At 39.6% G+C, this 11,689-nt stretch overlaps 1 protein-coding gene across 1 annotated transcript in view; it reads left to right on the forward strand.

Annotated features, from left to right (window-relative positions):
• Positions 1–11,689, forward strand: part of LOC122996174 (F-BAR and double SH3 domains protein 2-like) — a 36,210-nt gene that overhangs the window by 24,385 nt on the left and 136 nt on the right. Inside the window, exons 11-19 of the mRNA XM_044371765.1 lie at positions 1,089–1,205; positions 3,500–3,598; positions 5,212–5,364; positions 5,591–5,725; positions 6,551–6,634; positions 6,741–6,924; positions 7,004–7,227; positions 9,786–9,996; positions 10,148–10,212. Of these exons, the coding sequence (XP_044227700.1) occupies positions 1,089–1,205; positions 3,500–3,598; positions 5,212–5,364; positions 5,591–5,725; positions 6,551–6,634; positions 6,741–6,924; positions 7,004–7,227; positions 9,786–9,996; positions 10,148–10,212 (1,272 nt within the window). The remainder of the gene's footprint in view (positions 1–1,088; positions 1,206–3,499; positions 3,599–5,211; positions 5,365–5,590; positions 5,726–6,550; positions 6,635–6,740; positions 6,925–7,003; positions 7,228–9,785; positions 9,997–10,147; positions 10,213–11,689) is intronic.

An 11,689-nucleotide genomic window follows, 5' to 3' on the forward strand; every position in this document is an offset into this window, starting at 1 on the left:
TGCAAAGATATTCCACTAGAGCCCCAGAATAAAAATATGGACCTGGAAATATGCAGAATATGTCCCCGTTAAGAAGAAAAATCACCTGTAAAAACTATAAAAATTAAATTTAGACCGTCTTTAATCGGCCAAACATTTAAAGAACTGGCTCATCGGAGATTAAGTCTGTTTTCTTCAGTTCCTGAAAAGTTTGGAGATGTGATGTTTTTATTTGACCCGCCGACATGCTTTCATGAACTGAGAAGCTGTGAAACTGTTTTCTCTTCATGTTTCTCAGAGTAAACAGTTTTTTTTTTTTTCTTCCTCTTTCTTACATAACTGAGAGCCACCTGAGCTGTTTGTTTTTTCATTATGGGACTTTGGGTTCTGAAATGTAACATGAATGTGTTTCTAATTTTTTTTTTTTGGATGATGATGATGTGCAGTGCTTACCTACTGAATGATGCAGACAGAGTTTACCTGAATGAACAGACAAATGCTCTGTTTCAACACCGCTCCTGAGTGTGACGTACCTGCAGTGCACTTTATTTTAACTTGGCCCGTGTAATGTGTAAAGAGGAAGTTGCCACATCGACATAACAGAAGTGGTAAACATGACCTACGCTGGTAACTCTAACTCAAATTTGGGAACTCACAATAGCCTTATTAAAGTTGTTCCAGTGGGTCACAGCATAATTAAAGGAGAATTAAGCAAGATTTTATGTTTTTAAAAACACTCTTCTCACAGAGGATTAGCTGTGTTTCTATGTGAGGTGTATTGTTTAAACAAAAACAACCTCTTTGTCAAGAGAAACCTCATTGAGAAAATATTTATTTTTACTTTTTTGTGGGATTTTAACTGCTCTGAAATAGGTCGCTCATATGTTGCCTCTAAAAACAGATATGAGGAGGTGCTAAGGTTAACTTGAACAAATCTGTTTCATAATGAAAGGTCAACGTCAACTCTCATATATCAGCAGTTTGATAAACGGTATCTCTCTTTATCTCGGTTAAATATTTGGTCTTCTTTTGTTTGCTTCCATCGTCTGCTCTTTTTCACTCTCTCTCTCTCTCTCTCTCTCTCGTTCTCTCTTTGTGTGTGTTTGTAGGTGATGCAGCTGCAGAAAGAGAGCGGAACGGCCGAGGAGCACAGCCTGGATAAGGAGGCGAGGAAATGGGCGAGCCGCGTAGCCCGAGAGTACAAGAGCATCATCCACACTCAGAGGGTGAGAACCAGAACGAACTGATGAAGAGATAATGTTGCCTGCGACTTCGGGAAGAAGATACTGACACCGTGTCCCGTACATAGAGCGGTCATGTTATATAGTCACAAAATCTGTCCCTTCTTCACTTCTAACCACGTATAGTGAAGTAAAATAGGATCCAAGGCCATCAGGGGAACGCGTTTAACTCCAGAAACAGTTTTCAGAGCTGATTATGCTAGAGCTGAAATGATCAGTCAATTAAAGGTATAATATGTAATTATTCCACATTAAAATGTCTAAAAACAACTAGACCTATGTTATATATTTTGTTTTATTCCAAATGTTTCCAACAATTTTCAAACCCAGAGAAATCTGTAATTTAATCAAAGTAACGGACCGTTTCATTTGGTCGCATGTCGATGACGTCATACCTCCTCTACCAAAGTAAACACACACAAGATGCATACGGCGGCGCTGTGTTTGTCCGCTACAATGGCGTCTACCAAAGAGTAACTTACACACATACAAGATAATACATCAGTGTTGTGGTTGTTCCACAGAAACTGTTATAAATTGACTTTTATTCATTTTCATGATAAATTTTGGTCGTTTTTAACTATATCTTTTAGCCGGAAGAAGGATTTTAGTCATTGGACGTCTGGATCTTAAGTTATCAGAGAAATAAACTGGACAAACGTCAGGCAGCAGCTCAGCTAACAGCCCCTCCAGGAAGTCCGCTGGTCACCAAACATCGTCGGAGAAATATTGATATTTTTTTTTAGGTGAAACAGCTTTATTCAGTGTTTTTACCTGTAATCACCGGGTCCGTTTGTTCTGGAGAGGAGGAGACCTCTGTGGGTAGTTTGGCTCCCGGTAAAAACATCTGGAGTAATCCTATCCCGGTGAAGCTGGTTATTTAACAACGAAGACAACAACTCCCATGATCCCTTGCTACTTCACACCGTCATCACACTCCGTCTTTTGTTATTGTTTTGATTGAGACCCCTAGCGGCTGAAATGACATATTATGCGTTTAAGTGATTCGTTGATCTCATTGACTTTATTTAAATATGGACGACGCGTCTCCACTTCCTACACGCCCCCTCCGCCGTCCTGCCATCTGACGGAGGTTTGAGAGCGGCTGTCACAGCTGTCAATCAAGACGTCACACACCCTTTTTATATCATCAAATAAGTAATTGACCTGAAGACAAGCAATAGTCAGGTGTCCATGTAGCAGTAATATTGAGAAGCTCATTTCTGTCACCTCCACCTCTCCATGATCAATAATTGTGAACATCAGCCCAGACAATTACAAAATACAGTTGTTATTCATATACTGTTGTCCTGTCAGACGCCTCCATTGGTATAAAATAGTATTTTAATCGATGGGTCTCAATTCAGCAGCCCAAGATTAGCTGTTAGCCTCCGTTAACTGGTTGCCTTTATGACCTGGAGCTGTTTTATTTAATATGTAAACTAATAATCTATCTGTTTTAGTGTGAACGCGGCCTAAAATTTAACATGAGTTTTCAAACAGTCAAGTGTTTAAAAAAAAAATCCATCACGGTGGTATAAAGCAGTAAAGAGCATCACATAATCTGCCAAGTCGTCCCTTGATTTTACAAGGAGGCTATCAGGCCATAAATCAGTTTATCATTTATTAAACACAACATAATTTCCTACAGCGATAAAACAATACGTCAGGAACAGAATAAGGAAACACAGAACAGTTCAACCATCACAGTTCATGTTTCCATCAGTTGGTGATATTGTTACAACCAAAATGGACATTTAGTTACTGTATGTGTCATCGACTTAACTCAAAGTTGTCACGGATTTAAACTTCTTGTTAATGACCCTTAACTTTAACAGCAACAAACTAGGTCAGTTTGGTAAAAAAAAAATAAACCCGGAAATCATAAAATCTTTCACAGAGTACATTCATGAAGAAAAACATGATGATGCAACACAATACAGGACAAAATTTCATCATCATCATCAACTCACACGAACCCCGGTTCCTGATTTTATTGTGAGAGCCTGATGTACTGAAGATAAATGATTGCCAACCCTCACCGGTGATGTTATTTCCAGCATGCCGGGATCAAACAGTTTGTTTCCAGTCACCAGGAAATGAGTCACGCTCTCTGCAACGTCAGTCAAATATTCTTCGGTTAATGTCTTTATTGTTTAACTGTTGACATCCTGTGTTGTTTTTATACGTCTTTGGATGATAGTGGATAATCGTTAGCTGTGGTCAGTGTGAGGTTTTTCTTTTTTTTCATTTGTGAGTTTTTTTTTGTTTTTTTAAAGGCTCTGGAGGAATATGGGACTCAGGAAACCTCGGAGCAAAACAACACGGAGCTGGAGACAAAGATGGAGGTGGCCAGGCAGAGTCTTCGGAGGGCAGAGGTAACGTGTGTGTGTGTGTGTGTGTGTGTGTGTGTGTTTTAGAGTAAGAAGTGGATTTCTCTTTTTTCCCAATCAGTTCCCTGTTACTTAAAGTGGCCCCAGTACTCCACCTACTGGTTAAAAAACTGAAAAGACACATGTTAGGTGTTTAAAGCATAGGTTCACAATTTTTCAAGTGTGTCTAAAACAACAGTCAGGAGCCAAAATAAACATTGAAACAGAGTTTTCTTGCTGTAATCATCCCTCCTGTTCATACTGACCATTAGAAGATCCCTTCATAATGTACTTACAATGTCAGTGATGGGGGACAAAATCCACAGTCCTCCTCCTCTGCAAAAATGTATTTAAAAGTTTATCTGAAGCTAATATGAAGCTTCAGCGTCCAAATGAGTCAAATCAAGTAGATATCTTTCAACGTTACAGTCTTTTTAGTGCCAAAGTCCCTCTTTTTGTTACTATACTTCCACTGCAGCTCAACAGGGAAACACAAAGAGGGAGTTTGATGCTAAAAAGACTGTAAACGTAGCAGATATCCACTTGATATGACTAACTCAGACTGATGAAGCCTCATATAAGCTGGAGATCTTGTAATAGTCAGTATGAACAGGAGGATCTCAGTGTTCATACGGGCACCTGACTTTTGTTTAAAGACAGACCTGAACATTTGTGAACCTGTCCTTTAATGTTGCAACGCTGCAGCTCACATTTAATACTCATATTGTATAGCCGGGTTCCCAACCGGTGGGCTTTGGACCGCGGCTTCATTCTGAGTGTTTAGCAAGCATTTGGGTCGGGGGCCTGGGTTTCATTTGAGAGGTGGAATCTCATTGTGGGCTGAAGTCTGTTTCGGGATCTGTTCCACCCTTGCAACAATAAAATGTAAGTTCTGTTTGCAATTGTTAGAACTGAAATTTTTTTTTTAAGAGTCTGTTTGGCTCGATTCAAACAAACTCGGGTTTGTTTGTCGGTGTTGTTGGTTTTGTTTAGCTGGTGAGAAAGCTGTCAGGAGTGTGGAGAATTTTCCCTGATCAGTCAGAAAGTCGCCATGGTTACCAAATGTTTTGCGTAAATGTGTACAGATCACTCACCAGGTCACTTATAAGCTTGCTTTTTTCACAGTTAATGGCCTGAGGATGTGTTTGATGGTTTATCTTTTGAATTCATGCTAAAATCACACATCTACTATCAGGAAACGATGGGTCCGTTTAACTTTTCACACCACAGAGACCCTCCTTTTCTGGTGATCTTCGCCTGGTTGTTTGGTCCGCAGCAGTCGACAGCTTTAACACCAGCCAAAACAAACTGAACTAAACAGGCTAAAGAGTTTGATTGAACCAAACAGGTTACGTGTGAAAGCACTTTTTGATGGTTTGTAAAAAGTCAGGACCAAATCTGATTTCTTGATCTGACCAAATGAACCAAACTGTAAAATTCTAGCCCAGTTTACTCATTATGTCTGGAAAAAAAAATGTAAATTATGAGCAACTTCAGCCCACGAATTATTGGCATCATTCTTGAGAAGCTCAACACATACCAGTTGACTCTGTTCCTCATTTAACTGTGCATCTTTTGTGTTTTTTTTTTTTTATTTCTTTTTCATTTTGCGCTGGCAGACGGTGAAAGTGAAAGCAGAGGCCCGTCTGGACTTGCTGAGGCAGGCCGGTGTCGCTGTCGAAACGTGGCTGAAGAGCGCCATGAACCAGGTGATGGAGGAGCTGGAGAACGAGCGCTGGAACAACCTCAGTACCCATGATCCTTCACTCTCTGTAAGATCCACAAAACACTAATAGATAAATGCATGATATGTATTAGTGTTTTTGAAGTGCGTTTTGACTGTATTGTGTTTTCCTGCAATGCAAGTGGTATCCATAATACTATGTATCTTCTCCAGAATCACTACAATGCAGCACAGTCCTGCCTGTGTTGGATATTTTGTACTATTTCCACCTCAGACTGTGTCACACAAAGTTATTTTCTCTACTGTCTCTGCAGGGAACAGCAGATTTGGAGCGAGAGGATGAGGAGGAGATGGAAGACAGTGGTGAAGTTTTGGACGACAGCAGCTCCAGCCCCTCCAGCACCTTGAAAAACTATCCTCTCACCTGCAAAGTACTCTACTCCTACAAGGTACCAGCAGTACTCTTAACTGCAGCTTTCTGTGCATATCTCCAGTAGACCTGCTGTTGTCAATATATCATATACTTACTTAAATAATGTATATAAACTACAGCTGCAACGTCTGTCTGACTATTACTTAACAGTAATGGATTAAGTTTCTGTCAATTAATTGATCAACAGAAACTTCTATGTGTCATACATGAATATATGTCGTATGTCACATATGAATAAACTGAATATGTTCAAACGAAACAAGACATTTAATAATCTGGGAAATCAAAACCAGTATTTTTCACGATTTTCTGACTTTTTATTGACCAGACCAAGATTATTAGTTAGTTGCAGCCAGAGTATAAACTGCCAATTTCCTTTCATGTCATTTATTTATTGATTTGACAGGGACAATGCTCATTGATCAACAGAAAAAAACAACTGTGAATGAGCCAGAGTTAGCATAAAAGGCTAATTTTCATCTGTTTTCCCCGGTCAGATGTTAAAAATCAACCTAACTTTATAAAATTCATGATACACAACATATTAGATCCGTGCAGACTAGTACAGCACACATCTACCAATCCAACAATGTCACAACACAACAATATTATGTCTTAAGTTGCATTTAACTCCAAATGCTGCATGCACTTATAATCTTATTTTTTTTAGATTTTATTAGTTTCTGCCTCTTTTTATCTCTAAACCCTCGTAATGCTAGAACATTTTAGGTATTTTCTTGAAACTGAATTTTTTTTTCATGAACATTTCCGACACATTAAGACCCGAATGCATCAGGGGACACATGCAAACAAACTGTCTCATGTGTTTCCTTGTTTCCAGGCTTCTCAGCCGGATGAACTGACAATTGAGGAGCAGGAAATCCTGGAGGTCATTGATGATGGAGACATGGAGGACTGGGTCAAAGTACGTCTCCACACATTTGAGCTATACTGTTGAATTCATTGCTACAGATTTCAGTAAAGATGTTTGTTTGCTGTCATAATCAATGTGCATTTTTGTACATTTTCAGGCCAGAAACCGCAGCGGACAGATCGGCTACGTCCCAGAGAAATACTTGCAGCTGCCTTCCTCCAACAGCCTGCTGAGCATGCTGCAGTCTCTGGCCGCGCTGGACGCCCGATCCCATTCCTCCAGTAACTCCACTGAACCTGAAACTGAACTACCAACCGGCTCCGTCAACGGAGACTCCAGCGGTGAGAGATATTTTTAGATTATGAGCACTGACACCCAATTGTGTCTGTCATGATCTCAACCTCTCCCTCTCTGTTGCAGTGTCCTTTGCAAAGGCCCTGTACGACTACGCAGGACAAACGGACGACGAACTGTCCTTCCCAGAGGGGGCCATCATCCGCATCCTGAGCAGAGAGACCCACGAGGACGACGGTTTCTGGGAGGGCGAGTTCAACGGCGTCGTCGGTGTATTCCCTGCGGTCCTGGTGGAGGATCTCGCCGGGGCCAGCGAGAACGGAGATGGACAAAGAGATGGCAGCGCACAGGTACGGGTTGAGACATTTACCCCACATCCAGGGTATCAACTATGAAGTTACCAGGAACCCGAATTACAAGAAAAATGACACAAGCATCTACTAAAAAATGTCAAATCTTAAGTGATATCACTCAAATATTATTATTTAACAATTCAAGGTGTTAAAAAAATATTGTTCCACTATTTAAACAGACAAATACAGCAGACAAATGTAAAAATTAAAACTATAGTACAGTCTATTCACCTGCAAAGTGATTTATACATGTATACCACTAAATAAATCACTGAAAATATTAATAATTCACTGTTTATAAATGTTCTTTCAAAAGTATGTTGTAAGGTCTACAGACATAAACGAGATACAGTGTGAAAGCCCCAAATCAGCATTTTCAACTGGTTTTCTCAGCTTGTCTCTACATGTTATATAAATAAAGTTATTTTAAATAAAACAGTGTATTTACTGATGATTGGACAGATTCCAGCAGGTTAAATATAAAAAGATATGGCGTTTTTTGTACTGGTTGTCCGTGTGTTTATGTTACTTTAATGCAACATCCTGTTCTGAGCTGATAAACCAATTAAATCTGACCTAAAAAGAAATGAGCTTTAGGGTTGAATACAGGGAATTAAGATCCAAGTATTTTATGGAAATTCAGGCCAAAATCTGCAGGATTCCGGGATTTTAGACGTGTGCGAATCACATACTGAAGAATATCATATTTACCTTACAGAAACAAACACCTGACACCTTTTCCAAATCCCTTTTACACATTCACAAAAATGATCATTAGATGCACTTTAACTGCTGTCATTAAGCTCTATAACTGGATCACTTAACATATTAAAATGACAACTTACAGTTCAGCTGGGTGACAAAATGCTTTTTGAGTGTAAAATCTGTAAACGTAAAACTAAGCAGATGGTTTAAAATGGCTTAATTAGATACACAGACCTCAATCCTGAATCAGAGCAGGAGAGCTGATCACAGAGCAGCATTCAGCAAGTGAAACAAAAAGTGCTGAAGATCGCCCAAACGTTTCAACTAAATGTCCATAAATAAGGGCCGGGTGATGCTTGAAATGGTTTGTACGACGTGTTGTTCAGCCACACTCGAAGCCGACCGTCATACAGAGAGCACGAGCACGACGGAGCACGTTTTCACACAGTCTCTGCAAGAAGACTTTCAGTGTTGCACTCTGTTGTTCACATGAAGTAGTTGTGTAAAGAATAAAACAAAGTCAGGTCTACGGTTTTGAAAAGTTACAGAAATCGTCACCCCGAACAGCCAACTGTAATCCGACCAGGTACGGGGAGGGGGGGATCTGAAACTATTCGACTGTCTGACAAGCAGATCTGATGGAGTATTTATGAGTTTTAATGCTCCTGTTCCCCCAACTATCAGCACAACAAGCTGAAATGGCTTCATGCAATTCATTTTCCTTCCTTGACACTGCTGCAGTAGTAACTTCAGGTCATTATTAAAGATGGTCAGACTCTCCCATATAACACATAAAACTGGGAATAATTGGAAAACAGGATCAAATAATCCCGAATGGTCGGCTTTGTGTGTTTTTTTTTTTTTTTTTCCCCACTTCAAAGATCGTGAACTTTTAAGAAGAACTCTTCTACCAAAAATATTTTTCCGCATAATCTAAAAAAATGTGAAAAAAACCATCAGAGAATTATAATAAATGTCATTTTATAATGAATCATCTGCAGTTCTGCAGTTTTAAAATCAAACTTAATTTATGGTGAGACATTTTTTTGGGGGAAAAAAGTGAAATATATTTCCAAGAAGTGATCATTTTAAAATCAAAGGAAAACCATCAAACCCTACTGAGCATCAGAGAAAGTGATGATGTGGAAATAAAAATGCTCCACCTTAAATAATGCTCCGCCTTAAAGTGATAGTGCGGGACTTTTGCATATAAGTAAACGTCCGTTACATTCAAGCCCTTACCAAACAAGCCTGACCAGTGCTGATTAAGCCTCTCAGCTCCAGATAACTCTCTCTGTGTTTCACAGTACACAGAGTTTTTACTCTGGTGTCTGTGGTGACTTTCCCGTACTGGCTGAATGAACGCATACTGCGCCTGCTCTATGGGCAGAGCCAGCTAACGTCTGGTCTGCTAACTTCAATGTGGATAAAATAATTTAATTGTGCAGCTCCTCTAGACTTTCCAAATGTTATCAGATCGAATGGATCAAATTCTGATAGTGAAACAAGTCATTTTGCGAGGGTTTTGTGACACTTAAAACAATTTATCCACCGTTTTATGGCCGCAGCAGTAACGATGAAGAAGGCTACGGCGGAGTCTATGATGTAAACACATGCTGAGAGTGTTTTTGTAATTATTCTCACTGCCAGAAGGGGGAGACAGAAGTTCTTCACTGCAGGTTTAATGTGTGCTTTGCTTTGTTGTTGTAACACAAATTCATGTTTTTGTTAGATTTGTGTGGTATTTAACATCTTGTTAGCAAAACTAAACCAGCTTATACAAACATTTTACATCCAAAGTTTGACGTTTTCACTGTGGAAATTCGTCTCTCTCGTCTGCCGTTTTCAAGGCTTCCCCCTCCACTTTGGCCCAATGTGACCGATCCCCTCGTAGTCCCTTCCAGCCAGGGCCTCTCCACAGCAGCCCTCTTCAGACTCCCACAATGTCGTCTCCTCAGTCGAGTCCCTGCAGCGCCACGGCCTCTCCCATTGGCCGGCCACCCTCCTATCACAACGGACATCACAGGCCGCCACCAGCACCACACAAAAGCCCCTTTCAGAGTAAGATTCACAGATTTGTTTGTATTCAAGCAGTCAGTTTAAGTATTATGCCTGGAATGTAATCATAGCTGTAATTAATTATATATAGAAGTAAAAAAGTAATTAAGCTAAACTGTTAGTGATGATAATCTGTGTCCGCTGCCCGCTTCAGGTCCGGTCCAAGGCTCCCCTCAACCTCCAAAATACCCAGAGACTGGATCTGGCACTATTCGACCTGTGAGTAAACACACATTTGTTATATTGTGACATATATGATTATTGGAAAAACACTCATAAATATCACCCAGCATTAATGTGTAAGCAGCATTTTAATCTAGTAACTGGTTGAGGTGAGCTCTTTTTTTAATGTATTTTAGAGGTAGATATGTTTTGTGTGTAAAATCTTCAAACTAAGTAGAGCTTTCAGATAAATGTAGTGGAGTAAAAAGTATAATATTCTCCTCTTAAATAGAGCAGGGTAGAAGTACCTCAAATTTACAGTACAGGTACAGATACAGTACTTGTACCACTGTCAAAAGAGACCATGAATGTCTGAATAAAGTTTAATGGAAATCCATCCAATAGTCTTTGAGATGTGGACCAACGCGATGGACTGACAGACTTACACTGCCATTACTTAAGTCATGCTGATGGTACTGCTAAAAATATGAAAACAAGCGATGACATAACTGACAAGACCTGCAACAATTAGTTAATTGATAAAAAAAATTAATCTGCAACTGTTTGGTAGAGCTTTCATCAGTCGATAAACCCCTGAGTCATTTTGTCGGTTGAATCGCTGCCTGTTTTTTTTGCTGCATCATTATACACAGAATAACGCAGCGTGACAAGCTGTAAACCTTCACAGAGTCTTGTCTCTCAATGACCTTAATACATAACTGTGATAGAAACAGAGAACAGCGTGATGCAGAGCAACTGTGTTTCCTGCTTTAAGCTCTCAGCTCCGGAGTTAAATGCAGCGAAGACGACTAAACTCCTGTTTAAACAGACGCGTACCAGCGTCTCTACCGTCTCCTCCTCCTCTGCCTTCCAGTGTGATCGACTCTTTAACTGACAGCACCATCGACAGCCGGCAGACGCTCCCCCGGTGTGCCTGGATTTTATAACTGAACTAACACCAGGACTCTGGCTTTTTATTTCTCTTGACTGTGTGGAAATTTCACATCACAGATGATGAATAACAGTAATAAAATGCAAAACATGAGACTCGTGTTGGCTGTTATATCAGTTTAGAGTTATAACAGCTTACATGGCTCTTTATAAATCTAAACTTCCATCTTCAGAGTCGATGTATCGTTCCGACAGCCCTGCTATTCTGATACTAGATTAATCATGTTTGTCATTTTTCAAGCAAAAATGACAAACATTTAATGATTCCAGCTAGTCAAATGGGAGAATGAGCTGCTTTTCTTTGTTTGACATTATAGTAAATTAAATATTTTTGGGTTTTAGATGTTTCATGATGCCACCTTGAGCTCTAGAAATGTTTTCACTGACATTTTTCAGTGTTTTTTAATTATTTTCTAATTAAGAAAATAATTGGCAGATCAGTTGATAATAAAAATAATCGTTAGTTGCAAGCCTTGGTCGAGGCTGTATAATAGAGACACACATTCAGTTTTCTTTACTTTCATGTTAAATTTATCAGTATCATCATAATTGAGCCACCGATTGATTGATTTGATGTTTGCAG

Source organism: Thunnus albacares, chromosome 13, assembly GCF_914725855.1.
Source record: "Thunnus albacares chromosome 13, fThuAlb1.1, whole genome shotgun sequence".
Lineage (NCBI taxonomy): Eukaryota > Metazoa > Chordata > Actinopteri > Scombriformes > Scombridae > Thunnus > Thunnus albacares.